Here is a 16714-nt window from a genome sequence, read left to right as displayed (position 1 = left end):
GACAGACAATGTACCATACGTATTTCAAATGATATTGGAGACAAATACTTGCTTATCTATGAAATACTCCCAACACTATACATCAAGAGACCATCTGTGATAAATGGGTTTACTTAAAGTATACATGTCTTGAATTTGATTAAATCTGTCAATCTTTTGTCGCTCTATATTACGCATTTTAAAATAATGTTTATGTCGAAATTTATTCATCTATGTATTGAATTCTGTAAACGCTCAGTATGCTATGTATGTGACCTGGAGAGGAAATAAAGTTCAGTTTAATACAGACAAACCATCTCACCACGGGCATATGAAAAGAAACCAATGATAGCAGCAAAACGGTGGTTGTATCTACGGGACACTCAGTACGTAGTCGTAGTTATCTTTCATTGAATAAATTCGAACATGGGCAAAGCCTTACACACTAACCCTACCCAGATGAGCACGTTTGAGCCATAAACATTCAAACGCCGCCAGTTGTATCTATTATCAGTATTTTCAGCGAATGTTCTAGTTTCAAATGTCTATTTCAGATATTTGAACTCGTATCGAAGCTGACATGGTTAAATTTTCAGGAATCCGCTGTTTCGAATTTAGTAACCTCTTCATTGTCGTCTACAGACGTCGTTTTGGGGGATCTCCTAAAAAATCTGACTTCAACCAAAGCATACATCGTCATTCCCAAACCTAGCATGGCCATTGCGATTATAAGTTTGACAGACACACACAGCTTACTACTGTATACAAAGGTACATGTAAATGCTATAGATTTGAAACCCTCATATACTGCAAATGCAGACTGCTTGTTGTCTTGAAATATTTCCCCTAACACAGAGTTCGTCTGCGTTTTCCATATTCCTTCTGAAATCCCCCACACAGAAGAAATAACATATACTAAGTAAATGTCATGCTGAGACGGTGCCCAGTGATACAACCACAACATCAGCGCCATCTGAAGAAGAGCAGCAAGGCCAAGTAACACATATCGTCGTGTGTATTTAGCTATTTTGCTGAACAGGAAACTGCTTGAAGTGGAACAAACTCCGTATGATGTCATCACGTAGCCCACGTTTTGTATCCCAAAAGGGCAGCTGACGTATGACTTTGTTAGCTCCGTGAAGACTACAACCTCTTCTATGGCTGTATATAATATAAATGGAAGCAGCAACTTGATATCAGTCTTGATGATGAGTCTGAACCAAGACCACAGTGACTTTTTGATGCTGTCCTTGTTGGCTGATGACGGATTTTGTATCGGTTGAAGGAAAACACTGACAATCCCTAGACCCATCGCAACACATCCCAGGAATACCCCCAGAAGTATGTAAACCACGGTTGACTCCGGATCGGCGATAATATCAACTGTTTCTTCTTGTGGACAATCATTTGCTCCACAGAAGGAAGACGAGTTAATGTTAGTACTGTTATACTCACCTTGATATAGAACAAGGGACGATAGTAGGTTGCCCACGATATTACAGAGTTCAAACATACCGAAGAAGATACCGTTTGTTCTGCTGAGGGAGGTGGGGAGTTCCACACCCGTCCGCATACTAGATGAAAAAGCACAGGAGGTGAGGTAAATCCCTGAAGATGTCCATAACGGTCCCGTGACTGCCCCAAGAATGATTGATGAAGGAATAAGAGTTGCGAATGAAGGGTAAAAGTTGGATGCAACATAAATCAAATGTCCTGCAAAAGCAATCATGATGGATCGCTTGACCCCAACAACAGTGATACACGTGGGAGCATAGATGGCCGACAAAATGGCGGCTCCGTAAAGACAACTGAGGGAGAGAACTCCCAAGCCACCTTCATCGTTCAGGCTCCCTTGTAGATTCTGTAACGACATGTACGACGAGAACACAAACAGGAATCCTAGTCCAAGGACGATCGTGTTCTTTATTTCCTTCCCAGACAGTGGCGATGAAGGCTCGTCAGTCTCCACTTTCGAAGTACTAGTTTCTAGCTCCATTGTATTTGTACCAAGCGTGAACTATTTCAACTTCCTGGTTGCACGAAAGAGAAATACACTTTACGCTTTCCGTGAGCTGAGAAACAAAGTAAGCTCACAGTGTTTTATCAGTATGACCCACACTGAGCAACAGCTATTGTCCTACATTGGTGATCCGGGACCTTATCCTGATATACAGGTAAGCTTTATGCAAGTGTGTGTTGTGTTCTGTACACAATGGTCACAAGCAGTTGAACGTGTCTTGTATTCATAAACAAAATTTCAGAAAAAAAACCATTGCACGTATTTACTGCACCGACTGGCTCACGCAATCGCACTGGTCGATTCGTTTTATTCGTTTAATGTCCCACTAAATGTGAAAACTAAAGTTATATTACCTCAGAATTAATACTTAAGATATAGTCACTGGGTCAGATGAACTGACGTGTAAACACCATACAAAACCCCTACTAATCAATAATAGTGATAAACACACCAGACGCCCGATAACGTGCCGTTTGAAATTACTCAGGTTTGCCATAACATCTATTACACGAGTATCTGTATCATAACCCATGATGTACTGGTGTTGTGGTTGGCTTAAGGCAGTTTCAAGCAGTATGGAAAACTGGTGTCAGACGTTTACCTGGTATGCAGAAAACACACCAGAAAGGGTCATGATAATTACATGACATGGCTGTGGGAAGGTAACACCAACATTAGATTAACGTGATTCTGGGAATGTAACACCAACATTAGATTGACGTGGCAGTGGGAATGTAACACCAACATTAGATTAACGTGACTCTGGGAATGTAACACCAACATTAGATTAACGTGATTCTGGGAATGTAACACCAACATTAGATTGACATGACTCTGGGAATGTAACACCAACATTAGATTGACTAACTAACAGTCTAACTCCAAAGTTAGACTGACGTGACTTTGAGTTTGTAAATGCAGCTTTATGTAGACAGCACATTTGGACTGTCAACACAGCATTAGTTACACGTTGATAACGTCCTAGAGTTTGTATGTCCTGTATGACCTGGACGTGATACTGGCATTGTAAACCCATTATTAGAGGGACATGCGACTGCAAGTTTAAATCCCATATGTTTCATTAAATCATCCCGACAACTCACACAAGACTTTGGCCTCAGTCGTTTTCGCTTCGCGCGCGAGCACACGCACACACACACACACACACGCAAACACACTGACACACACACTCACATACACAGATTTGTGTGTATTAATCTGGTATTGGAATGGAGATGAGATGTCAGACCATACCACGAAACCTGAGACGAAAAGTGAAGTTTGACCAGCGCCTGTTTGGCGATACTCTCTATCTGAGATCCTGGTGTGTTCTGTAACCGACTTTCTTTGCATACTTCTCACTGTTATTCTCTCCTCTGATAAGAGTGTTAAATCAAAGGACGCGCCTCCTTCATGTCCAGGACAGATATCGCTGTCCTCGTTTCAGATATAGACTTGGCAGATTACGGAGGTCAATATCTATTCACGACAGAGCCCTAGGGTTACTTACTGGACCTTGCTTGGCCCGAAACACACCCTGACCGACAATTTCAATGTCAACATCCGATGAATGTTTCGCAAATTGGTAATTCAACACTTATTAATTGGTAAGACAACCCTGGATGCCTTTTAAAAAGTGGCATTCTACACGTTCTCACTAGATATCTCTTCAGATTCCAGAACTTCAAATCTCAGTCGGGATACCATCCCACACCCTCAAAGTCAGGCACCAAATCGACTCGCCTAGACTGCCGACATCCATTCCGTAGAATCAGTAGTAGCTGAATAGGTTAAGACGTCTCGTACTGTGTGCTGGCGAGAAGGTGACTGAGCATGTGGGTTCGAAACTGGGAATCCCAATATTACACGTGTTACACATGAAAGCCCATACCATAGCCTTGTTTGGAATCTTCAACACGAACCTTCAGCTTCTGGATAATACGGCGACCGTATTAGTCTTACCTTGTCTGTTTGTTCTGAAACAACCGTCCTTATCCCTCCAGTGGGCCAAACCAGTTCAGTGTTATTCTGCAATTTAAACCGCCGGTGGCGGGTTCTTCTGGAAACAAAACAACTGAAACGGAGATGTTAACACCAGCTCTCGGTAGCCACACCACTTGCATGTGGGCATCTGTTGAAATTTGGAGACATCCTCTGCTACCCACAGCTACTTTGTCGCTACCTACTAGGTAGTTGTATTGAGACTGTGTTTACTTGACATGAAGCAGTATTATGTAAGCACAGTTTTCCGGATAGTTCACTGGTCTAGATGCGGTCACGTGACCATCGGCAAAAAGACCTTTCTGACTCCAACCCAGGTCCGACCAAACGTTACACTGACTTCAAGTTGTGACGTCATTCTAATGTATATTTGTCACAGTATTGTCGACATAACGTTATTGGTTTGTAGTGAAAATCACACTGACGTTTCTTGACTAAATTGACATGTTTTGGTTATTAGAAGCTTCTGTTTCGGTAATTACGTAGTAAAATATTTATAGATTGGTAAATTCGGTCAATACCTGCTTTCATGCACCTGCAAAAAACAACATTGACCGAGGACGACCGAGGAAGACCGAGGTCCGAAGTCAGTATCACTTTTCGCAGGTCCATGAAAACAGGCATAAACAACCGTAATTGTGTAACTTAGCTGACCATGTGTCTACATGGTTGCGTTGGGTTCAGCAAATGTTTGGAAGTATTTCCTTGTCATATCGGCGTGCCCGCTAAGTATTGGGAGATTCCGTGAGGTGATGCGGGTCTAAGGCCACTTCGCTGACACCTAGCCTAAGGGAATTGTATCACCTTAGATACCTGGGACATCCATTCCAACATCAGCATGAGTGACTGAGTGAGTTTAGTTTAACGTCGCAGTCAGCACTATATGGTGGCGATCTGTAAATAATCGACTCTGAACCAGTGATCAGCAGCATGCGGGTTGATCTACGCAGGCAGAATATATATCTCCACCTGGACATCTGACCTCAGATGTTCTCCACTGTACATGTGAAAATAGGTGGAATATAGTCAAAGCTGTGTGTAGCCAATCTTCATCTTTTAGATAATGGAGTTGATTTAGCGACATTTAACAAAAACAGGTTACTATGATGTAATCTGTTGCATTCCAAACATAGCCTCAGTACAAATAGTATACCCTTTTGCTAAAAAGCGACATAAAGATACTACAAAGGTAATACAAAATGACTAAGCATTGTTTACAACTGAAACGTAAACAGTAGAATGACATGGACAATTCAAAATCACACTGATTTTATGAAAGTTTCCTCACACATGCTGTTGGTTCACTCGAATGCAGCCAGGTCATAAACACTGTGCCTATTCCGAGAACTGTTGTTCACGCGATGAAATGAAACGAAACTCATGATCGATGGCAACTTCACTGTAAAGAGATAAAGAAGGTAGATAACTCTTGAGAGTTTATTTGCTCTTCCTTATGTGTGGAACGCTACGGGGTGATTCGTTTATTTCGTAGCTGGTGGGGCAGTACTTAAGTGCTGTAGACAGATTGTGACTAGGTGTGTGACTAAGTGTGTGACTGCTGTGTGACCAGGTGTGTGACTAGGTGTGTTACTAGGTGTTACACTAGGTGTCTGACTAGGTGTCACACTAGGTGTGTGACTGCTGTTTGACTAAGCGTGTGACTAGATGTGCGACTACTGTGTGACTAGGTAAGTGACCAGGTGTGTGACTGCTGTGTGACATGGTATGAGATCGTCTGCCATTAGAGTGACGTGGTAGCAGATTTCTGTGGCGTGGTAGGACATTGCCGGTTATTAGAGTGACGCCTCAAAATAGCTAGGATGACGTCTATTAGTAGAGTGATGTTGTATGAGATCGTCTGTTGTTAGGGTGACGTGGTAGGGGATCGTCTGTTGTTAGGGTGACGTGGTAGGAGATCGTCTGTTGTTAGGGTGACGTGGTAGGGGATCGTCTGTTGTTAGGGTGACGTGGTAGGAGATCGTCTGTTGTTAGGGTGACGTGGTAGGAGATCGTCTGTTGTTAGGGTGACGTGGTAGGGGATCGTCTGTTGTTAGGGTGACGTGGTAGGGGATCGTCTGTTCTTAGGGTGACGTGGTAGAGGATCGTCTGTTGTTAGGGTGACGTGGTAGGGGATCGTCTGTTGTTAGGGTGACGTGGTAGGGGATCGTCTGTTGTTAGGGTGACGTGGTAGGAGATCGTCTGTTGTTAGGGTGACGTGGTAGGGGATCGTCTGTTGTTAGGGTGACGTGGTAGGGGATCGTCTGTTGTTAGGGTGACGTGGTAGGGGATCGTCTGTTGTTAGGGTGACGTGGTAGAGGAACCTCTGTTCTTAGGGTGACGTGGTAGGAGATCGTCTGTTGTTAGGGTGACGTGGTAGGAGATCGTCTGTTGTTAGAGCGACATGATAGGAGATCGTATGTTGTTAGAGTGACATGGTAGGGGATCGTCTGTTGTCAGGTGACGTGGTTGGGTATCGTCTGTCATAAGGCTAATGTAGTATGACTTTATGAATTCTGTCATTCGGGTGACGTTGTAGGAAATCATTTGTTATTAGGGCGACGTTGACCATCCCTTATATCAGTGTCCCGACATTGTTTGAGATCCAAGTAGTAGAATATAATTGGGTGTTGTTATATTTGCTGTCACTACAAGCATAACCTCAGATGCACGCACATCATAGGAACACTTTGCTCCTTTCACGCTGTTTGGCTTGACATCAACTGGGTTAGATACAATTGTGTAATGGACCACAAGTCTTTCTTGATCACCAGACCTGCAGGTTGGCGTGGTATCAAGTAGGTGACTACTGCAGGGCATGTAAAGTGGGCCAGGACACGGAGCTGACAAGGCATACACACTGCTAGACCAGCAGTAGTTGGTGAAGTCGCAATACCCACACAATAAGGAGGTTTGGGAAGTGCCTTTGTACATGCTTATTACCTCCGCCTATGTTCTATATTTCATTTTAACACATGTACAGGCGTGACAGGTATGATCTGCTGTAAAATATTATCCCCAAGACGATGCCAGCACACGACCCGGTAGATTCATTATCTATGGCTGAGAGAGTGAGAATGATTTTACGCCGTTCTCTGCAATTAGGCAGCAATATAACGGTGGGCGGCACCTGAAATTTGCTTCATACGTTATACTCCATACGTGGAGTCTGATACTGGAATTCCTGTTGTTTCGAATAACGAACCATCTACGTCTATTTCACGAATCCAGAATATTAGAACCCAGGACCTGTTTTGTACAATATGCGAACAGTCACAGTTTTTCACTGATTGAAGACATATTACAATGGTAAGTGAAGATGATAAGAATCTATTTAATCCACACTTGCCTGTTGTAACGTGATCGGGGAATCATGCACGCTGACGTGTGTGGACGTAGATCGGACGTGTGTAGATCTTTTGATCACTGGATTGCCTGGTCTAGATGGATTGTTTACACACCGTCCCCATACATAGCCCAAAAATTACTGTGTGCGGCGTTAAACGACAAACAAACGAAATCTTCCAAATACAATTGTGATTCTGCCACTCTGCATTGAACTTTCTCAGGAGTATAGTTTCACTGCCCATTTAAGGAGATCGATTCTTCAGATAGCAGTCACTGGATTGTCAGGTACAGATTCGATTATTCACCTGTCCAGTTACATAATTATTACTACTGATCAACGTGCGAAATAGTTCCCAAATACCATGGTAAAATACCATCCAAAAACAAATAAGAAAACATATGTCTCAAATATATTGCAGAAACTCAGGTAAGTCATCATTAAGCTGTTAATATGATGAACATTTTTATCAGGCCATAATCTTGTATCATCGTATGGGTATTATAACCTAGGAAGTGTAATATAAAGTGTAATATATTTACAAAATGACCCCATGAAAATTCACTAGCCAGCTGGGTCAGTGCCAGTTGAGGTTTAACCCTACCCCCAACCCACCCCGACCCAAACACACACACACACCGCCCTACCTTCACTCACCCCAACCTGAATTGTACTATCCACCGGCTAGCAGGCCAGTGGCTTTATCGCTGCTGACTGAAGCATCAAATATCAAATATAAAACAAACACTGTACTACATTCTTTTATGAAATGGTCTCAAAGACAATGCACACAGACGTCAGTTTCTGGTGTGTATAGTTTTACACAGATTCTGGACACTTGCTTTGTGTTTTCATTTACAAGCCTCATGACGCTCACAGTTGCTGAACCTTAAATACTTTGGCAGGATGCCACCCTCTTCCCAACCCCACCGCATAGGCATTACACTTCAAATAATGGGGGATGCGGGAGTTATATTACTGAATGACGTATAGACGTACTGATGGTCATGGAGTAGGCCCTGTCTGTATTGGCCTACAATTTATTATCCACTAATCTCAGCCAACTTTAGAATGTTTCTGTGTCTCCCTTTTCTCAAAAGCGAGATTTTCAGGAGTTAACTTTCTAACTAATCTACGTTTCACGTTAACTATAAAACTTTGGTCCTTGCATTTTGTTTGTTCTATGCCCTGAGGTCTACGGACAACGTATTCAGCAAAGATAATTTGCTGTTTAATGCAGTGTGCACTAATGTACACTGGACCTGAATCTTCTTTGTGTCATTGTAAAGTTTTCTGCAAAAACTACCTCTACAACAGACTAAAATGGGAACGTTGCAAATGTTAAAGTTCTGATGCTAAACAGGGTCAAATCTCGGATCGTTCAAATTTTATTGTTACCAGTTATTCACCTCGCATTAGGGTGTTTGTCTTGGAAATGTTACTTAGACACATCTAGAGCCAAATTGGCATAACAAAATACAAGAAGTATTCATGGGCACAATTACCCTCTCTTACACTCTCAAAAGATCTCAATGGTGGCACCTATAACGAACAGATTCGAAAACGTGGAAATTTCTTTATGTTGAGGTACAGTGTGAATTCTCATGAGGCCCGAGACATAAAACGTGTTCTGTAAAGTGCATAGTAATTTCAGGAGAAGCCTTGTAAATGCCTGGCAGTGAATGCCACGACAGGGGTGTTCCTCTGATCACGAAGAACGTTTTTTCTTAAGAGCCTCATCCATCTTGAAGGAATGAACGACAGTCCTTATGAGCACTAAATTGTCGTGATGCTTTTCAGAGTGGGGAGAAAATCGTCATTCGCGAAAATGTGTAATCATGAGCGTGCAATAAAGGCACCGACAGTATCATTTCGGAGTTATGGGTTGGCTTGGCAACAGAAATATTCCTCCACTCCCAGCTTAAGTGAGTTTCATCACCATCAGGAATACTTATCCTGAATGGGTAATCCTAGCAGTCTACCTGTAACGTGTTTCCCCCTGCTTAAACAACCACGATTGATAATGAAAAACACGTGTTCCCTTACAGCCAGTGTTTGATTACCTACAAAAAACTCCGTCCCGCTGAAGAAACTAAAGCAGTAATAGGTTAGTATCTCCCGTGTGTGTGTGTCCTGCCACGGAATAAAGAACCACTTCTGTTAAGAGGACGTGACTGCAAAATCATTTATTGTTTACTCCAGCCTCCCCCTTGAAAGGGTGTGAGTGCAACATTACTACTTGTCTGCTACAGCATTCCTCTCGAAAGGGTTTGACTCTAGCTTCACTTCTTGTCTACTTCAGCATTCCCATTGAAAGGGTGTGACTGCAAGATTACCTCTTGCCTACCCCAGCATTCCTCTTGAAAGAGTGTGACTGTAGCATCATTTCTTACCTACTCGAGCATTCCCCTTGAAAGGGTGTGTCTGTAGAACCACGTCTTGTGTACTCCAGCTTTCCCCTTGGAAGGTTTGACTGCAACATCACTTCTTGTCTACTCCAGCATTCCCCTAGAAAGGGTGCGAATGCAACATCACTCCTTATCTACTACAGCATTTCTTGTCTACTGCAGCATTCCCTTTTAAAGGGCGTTTCAAAGTATACTACAGTAGTCAGCTCCACTCTTATACATTAATCTTATCTACTTCTTTTGACTTTCTGCTGCACGGTAGATTACCTTAGCAGTAAAACAATTTTATGGCTGTGTATAATATATCAAATTGTGGAAATACGTAAACGTTTTCCATAATACATATGGAGCATGACTAATATGACCATGATTAACTCCCTTTACGCTTAAATTTTAAAAAAACACTGAACGTGATATTCATAACTAATCATAACTATTCATAAGAGTTAATTTGAAATCTAATTCCATTATAGCCATGTTTCTATTTCACCGTGCCGTATTTCATCTGCTAATGTCATTTTGTTAGCAAATATCGCACAGTAATGTTTCTAGAATTATTACAAAGAAGAACACAAAGACGTCAAAACAATGTGGAAAATCTTTATGGTGATATAAACTATCAAGGCAAAACAATAAACAACAAACATGTAGGAAATAAAAGAGATCGTGCATACGTCAACGTACAATCTCGGAATAAGGCTGCTGGAATCTGTACAAAAACACCCGGAAGTCGCTTACAAGACACACCCGGAAGTCGCTTACAAGACAACACATCCGGAAGTACCACACACCGCATATCATATACATCCGGCAAACACCGTTTGGGAAGCTTCCTTGAAATTTCAACTGAAGGCAATACACAATGTATTTAATTTGGACTCTTTTTCATACATGATCTTTCTAATATTTGCCTATCTATCTTGTTCTTTTCTTGTATTGTAATCATTTTCTTCACAACCACCCAGGCCTGTATCTGGGGTCAGGGCGATTTCGTGCGTATCGTAGTAGTAAGACCGTATGCTATCCTTCATCAATGTGGAAAAATAATGATTTATTTTTCCATTGTCGTTACGTGTTTGTATAGCAGGACACGCTTACTCCACACAGGCCCAAGATGTCTGCACCTAGCAGACGGCTGGTACTCTGGCAGGATACCATTGTGGTACTTGGCTTCGGGCCGTTGCCTCGCTCGCGCCTCTCGATGGAGTAACGGAGAGGCGAGCTGAGCTGTGAAAATTGGCTTCTGCCTCAGCACCTGTCATCAGATCAAATCACGAAATATCACCTTGAACTAATACATTCAAGGTCATTTAGCTTTGTCAATAGGTTCACGGTATAAGAAAATTTTGTACATTGATCAGAGTAACGGGGATTGGTTAAATATACACAATGGTAATATGGACAAAATCATCTTTTTACGCTTTATAGCCTGCTATATACATGCGTTTTGAAAGGTATTGCTGTCATATTTTACATTTGTGAAGGCGAAAAATAGTGTTGTTCCAATGACCATTTCTTAAGCAATGGTACTCTAGGAACTTATCAAGAATATGTACATATGTACATATTGTTCGAAAATAACATCTTGTTCAAAATACAGTCAAGACATCTGCATTTGAAAAAAATGGTCATGTGATCTGTAGGTATTTCTTAAAAATATTTTAATATGTGCTGCTGTATAATGTGTAAATACATCCAAATTCATCTCCATTTCAAACCAATCATCACATTTACTCAATGGTAATATAATTTCTGTTTCATACAGATGATTCCGGTTTGTCAATAATTCCCATTTTCATGCCCAACCATCTACACTTGGCCTTGACGTCTTCCTGTACAAGGTTAAAGCACATAGCAATGAGAGACAAGCCAAACACCAGGTATATTGCACACAACACCAGTTTTTCTTCCTGGGACCAAGTATCCGTTCCTGGGACAATGTCGCCGAACCCAATCGTACTGAGTGTGATGAAACAGAAGTACGACCCTGTCAGGTAATCCCATTTCTCCCACAAAGCGAAAAGAAGAGCTCCAGCGAAGATATACCCTGCAATGAGAAGTATACACAGAGACGTTGGTACATGGATGACCTCCTTGGGCTTGTCCTCTTCCTCCTCCTCAGAGGCCATGACCTGGTGAGCCAGACCCTTCTCCAGGTCAGGTATACGACGTCGTCGGCGACGTTGGAACAATTTGCAACACACACCACAACAAATCTTTCCGTAAAGTAATCGAAATCCCGTCGCCATGACGTCACCAATATTCGTTAAACACAACAACGTCAAAGGTATTCCCAACACAGCATATCCAATAGTCACAATCCGTCCGGTGTCAGTTTTTGGAGCCACATGACCGTAACCTAAACAGAAAGCAGAATGCTAGATACAGGAAAATATACATGACGATTAGATGTGTTACATACATAGTGAAAAACAATTCTTTTTCTGGACAGCTCGCAATTCACGTCTTGGTTCATTACCCCCAAGACGCACATTCAATTCTTCACCTTGATACAATGCGTGAATTCTATTCTTGCTTCCCCGCTGAGATATTTGTGGAATTTTACAAAAAGCAGAGCAAAACATTATCACTCTTTCTTACCAACACGGAAATAAATCTACGCTCCTTAGAAATTGCAAAGTGGATTTAAAGAATAACATTTTATGTGTTTGCAGCTAAACACCGCACTGTGCAAACTTCCTCCTATGTTTGGCGGAAGTCTGTAAATAATGTAACATGGGCCAAACACTCCACTGGTCAACGGTATGAGCATCGATCTACGCAAACTGGATACACTGACATGTGTCAATCAAGTCTTCTGGCCTGACCACCTGATCCCGTTACTCACTTCTCAGAAGCATGGGTTGCTGAATGCTAAAGTTCTGTATTTAGCTGAATCAAGATATGAGTCAAAGACTGTAGCTTGTACACTCACCCAGTTAGTTAAATTACTTCTGAAAACGTTGCTGTCCTGAATTACAGAATGCGTATAGCTTCTTAGCTATATCAACAAACAATTGTCTCCTGTCGCCTACTGTTACGTGAAGAAAACGCATCTGGTCTGAATTAGAACGTGAATATGGCGTTTTAGCTGTATCAATAAACAGTTGTCTGAGTTCACCTATCTTCATGTCAAACCAAGCCTGTACTGAATACATGACTGCCCAAGTCCTATTTTGGTTTACGTGTGTCATCTTCCATTTAATGTTTATCTGCACGTTTAGTGTTTTATGTATTGTGCATACGACACCATCGAACCCTGTCAGTATGGCATCTAGCACTGTGCATGATTTTGTGGATGGTCTGTCATCGAACGTCAGTGATTGGGACTGATGCTCATTCGTGCACACAGCGGTATACCTGTCCAAAGGTGAAATGTAACATACTTTCGTTCACCGATCCATCCATAACTACTGACGGCAACATACATCTGTCGAAGTTCACCAACGTCACAAAACTACATCCTACTCCCGAATCCTTGTATTCTTCTACCCTTTGCCGACATCATGTAGCCAACGTTCTACACACACACCCTTCACCCGAAGCCATGCTTATCACGGGGTACCTCCAACAGCACACACCCGTCATGCCACAGATGCTTAGGCTTGCCCTTTACACCCAAAATCCAAAAGCATACTCTCTACACCCACCGGCATACTCTCTATATCCAACGCTCAACGGCATACTCTACACCAATTATCGAACGGCATACACCTAACACCAAGCGGCACAATCTGTACACCCAATGGTATGCTCTCTAACCTAAATTCCTACGACATACTCTCTACATCCAGTGGCATACTCTCTACACCCAACACCCACAGCACCCAACACCCACAACACCCAAAGCCCACAACACCCAGCATGATAGTCTCTACGCCCAACGGTATACTCTCTACAGGCAATACCCAACCGGCATGCTCTTTCAAACCCACCACACGGCATACTGTCCACACCAAACTGTATAGTCTCTACATCCAACATCCAGCGCTCTACATGAGAAGTCCTATACCCTCCACCCTTCATCCTCTAACATTACCCTGTTCCAAGTGGGAAATATCAAGGCCTATACTCTGGTATTTCTACTCAAACATCCTGTTCAGATACTTTCCCAGAGTTACAACACAAGTCCCCTTTCCGCGGAAACAACACACTAATTTGTTTACACGTCTTGACGTCACAACAACTAAACATAGCAACATTGCAACATCTACGGTCTGTCGAAAAGGTCTAACAAGCTACAAAATCAAAGCTCGGATCTAAAATAAATTTGGCTGGGAGACACAAACCGTGTTATCTATCCGCATACTTACAAACATCTCCACTACGTCCCGACCTAGGTTTATCAAAAGGGAGCCATGAAAGCCTATATACTCCGTTCTATCAGAATGATTGTATTTGTTTTGGCACATCCTATTTGTTACTTTAAAGCATGTCACGAAAACACCATTTCTTCCCACTGGCTATTTGGACGTTCAGCATCACTGGAAATAATGAGGCTAACTAGGGGGTAAATTACCTACTTGTCCTGTCTAGCTTACGTTTCCCAGGAGACAAGCTGCCTTAATGCTTCAGGTATTAAAAGATGGAGAGCAGGAAATGAACGCTGTCAACTGCTGCGGTGAGCACTTTCCTGCCCTATTCCCTGCTTCGCTGATGCATCGTTTCTCCAGTCTTGATAAGGAGAATATTTTATCTGTTACCTATTATACTACTGTATTGACCATGTTTCAGGTAGGTCACCTGGAGTCATGTTGTACGGATCGACTGAGAGGGGAATCAGTGGTGACGAAATTTTGTAGTAATGTGGTCTCACATACAAATTCACGTCAGAGGTTAACGCAGCTACCAGGTGCTCACCCAGGAGTTCTAAAAGATCTGGTTTCCTTGTCTGATGGCACCCATCAAGTAAAAAAGGTCCTTAATGAGCCATCATTATTTAGGAACTGGACGCATGTTATGCCTTACCACGAGTTAATACACGGGAAACTAAATCAGTGTATGTCACATATAATTTACGAAAGATGAAGAAACTTCACATCGCACTACAGCTTCACGCATGGTTACAAAACACCTGCATAAGATTACGTTCCTATTAATCTTTGGAACTTGTTTGTAAAAGCCGTCTTAATGAATTTTAGGTGAAATTCGTGGCATCCTCTGCTTTGATTTGTTTTCTCTGCTTCCATGTGGCAGTTTTATGAGTGTAATATTGTCGACTGAGGTATTAAATCGTCTTCCTCAACCCACTTCTCTACCAAAATGTTGGTTCATCATGGAGAAGACTCGGGTTCGATTCCCCACATAGGTGCAATGCGTGAAGCCCATTTCTAGTGTTCCCTGTCCTAATATTGTTGGAATATTCATAAACGCTAAGTAAAACCATATTTCCACCCTCGTTCTCCCAAAAGCGAGTAGAAAACATGCATGCAATTGTAGTTTTTCTTTGCAGAATATGGTCCCGCAAAATTTACCACTAAACACCTGACATCGATCATATTCCTCCTCACACATTTAAGTTTTATAGCACCAGATTGACAGTTTCAAAAGAGAAAATTAATAAAATCACGTACCAGTTCAAAAACACATAATTAACAGACTACGTTTGTAGACTTTGAGGATGGAGACTGTAATTATTTCTTACAGCGGGTGATAAGGATGTTACATGTGCGCTTCCCGTCTTTCATCGCTATCTTCAAACATCTCACCTTGTTGCTTTTATTTGTTTGGCCCGTTGTCAAATAAACTGTACATAAACCGTTATATAAGCCGTTATGGAAACGGCTTCTCCAGCAAGAACATGCGTTTACATAGAGACAGATATCAAGGTATCCTGTTATTTCACAAGGAAGAGGAAACTCCTTTTGACTCTGTGAATAGATCGGCTTTCAGTGTTTGTTTTATTTCGCTGGCTTATTGTTGGAATATTTATGATGCTATATCGTTGCTTGATATATGTTCAGTTAAGCTGGCCTGAAATATCATCGTGGATTTGTGTTACTTGGGAGCAAATTACCGTTATTGGTAGACAGTTTATATGTAAATATAGATTGGTAGAGATACCCTACAGGAGACTATCGTAGAGTGTGGTATATTTTGAGTGACACTGGGTTAAAGTGTCACTGTTAGTACTTTTATGTTGAGATACTCTGAGTTAGAGTGACATTGCTGATAGTTTAATGTTTGTTGCTTTAGCTAAACTGACATTGTTGGTTGTTTGATGTTGAGATACTCTGAGAAAAAGTGTCATTGTTAGTAGTTTTACGATGGTTACTTGGGTTAAAGTGTCGTTCTTCGTGTTTGGATACCACGTGTTAATGTGACACTGTTAGTTGATGTATGTTGGCTACATAAGCTAAACTGTAAATTCTTTAGCAATATTTTGTTTGGATATCCTGAGCTAAAGTAACAATGTTGGGAGCTTTATGTTGGTCACGTGGGTTAAAGTTTCATCTTTTGTAGTTTTCTGGTTGGTCCCCATGGGCTACACTGTCATTTTATGTGAGAGGCGAATACGTATTTCGTCATTTTCCAGTGCAGTACAACTTCAAATTTCAATCGGTGTGATTGAAACGCGTCTATTTCTAGGAACGTGAAACATATTATTCCAAATTACAATTACAACTGGGTAATAAATTATTGTTCGCCCAGTAAAGTTAAGTTTCCCCTAATCTAAAATACCGCTGTCGGTCAGGATATGTGGAGTTAGATAGGCTAAGTTTATCAACACTGGACAAATGTATGTAGAGTGAACTTCACTGGTTCAATTAATGAGATAAAACCACTATGGTTTACAACTGACTTTAGTCCAGATGAAGATGAGATAACTCTTATAATACTTTACAACAGAGCTCTTTAGCGCACGGTGACTCATAGAAATTACTTACATGCCCTTGTCAATACACACTGGTTAAATGCGTCCTTCCCATTAACACTGGCACTGATTAATGTGTATAAATACCT

General features: G+C 41.7%; 2 protein-coding genes across 2 annotated transcripts in view; both read right to left on the bottom strand.

Annotated features, from left to right (window-relative positions):
* Nucleotides 1-571: 571 nt before the first annotated feature.
* LOC137274512 (protein unc-93 homolog A-like) lies at nucleotides 572-1752 on the bottom strand. The gene is made up of 2 exons (XM_067807742.1): nucleotides 1710-1752; nucleotides 572-1554 (listed from the first exon to the last, which is right to left on the bottom strand). Exons 1-2 carry the CDS (start codon nucleotides 1750-1752, stop codon nucleotides 572-574), a joined length of 1026 nt encoding a protein of 341 aa, XP_067663843.1.
* Nucleotides 1753-10677: 8925 nt separating this feature from the next.
* Nucleotides 10678-16714, bottom strand: part of LOC137296026 (uncharacterized) — a 70854-nt gene continuing 64817 nt past the window's right edge. Inside the window, exon 2 of the mRNA XM_067827667.1 lies at nucleotides 10678-12110. Coding sequence (XP_067683768.1) covers nucleotides 11509-12110 — 602 coding nt within the window. The 3' untranslated portion in view covers nucleotides 10678-11508. The remainder of the gene's footprint in view (nucleotides 12111-16714) is intronic.

The sequence above is a fragment of the Haliotis asinina genome, chromosome 1, assembly GCF_037392515.1.
Source record: "Haliotis asinina isolate JCU_RB_2024 chromosome 1, JCU_Hal_asi_v2, whole genome shotgun sequence".
Classification (NCBI taxonomy): Eukaryota; Metazoa; Mollusca; class Gastropoda; order Lepetellida; family Haliotidae; genus Haliotis; species Haliotis asinina.
Note: the sequence above shows the minus strand (reverse complement) of the source record. Positions and strands in the feature narration are given on the sequence as shown.

Coding starts and splice junctions, on each gene's coding strand:
- LOC137274512 (XM_067807742.1), bottom strand. CDS start 1,752: ATGCTCCCACGTGTATCACTGTTGTTGGGGTCAAGCGATCCAT. Junction 1,555..1,709: donor GTTGGGGTCAAGCGATCCAT/CATGATTGCTTT, acceptor CTTTTTCATCTA/GTATGCGGACGGGTGTGGAA.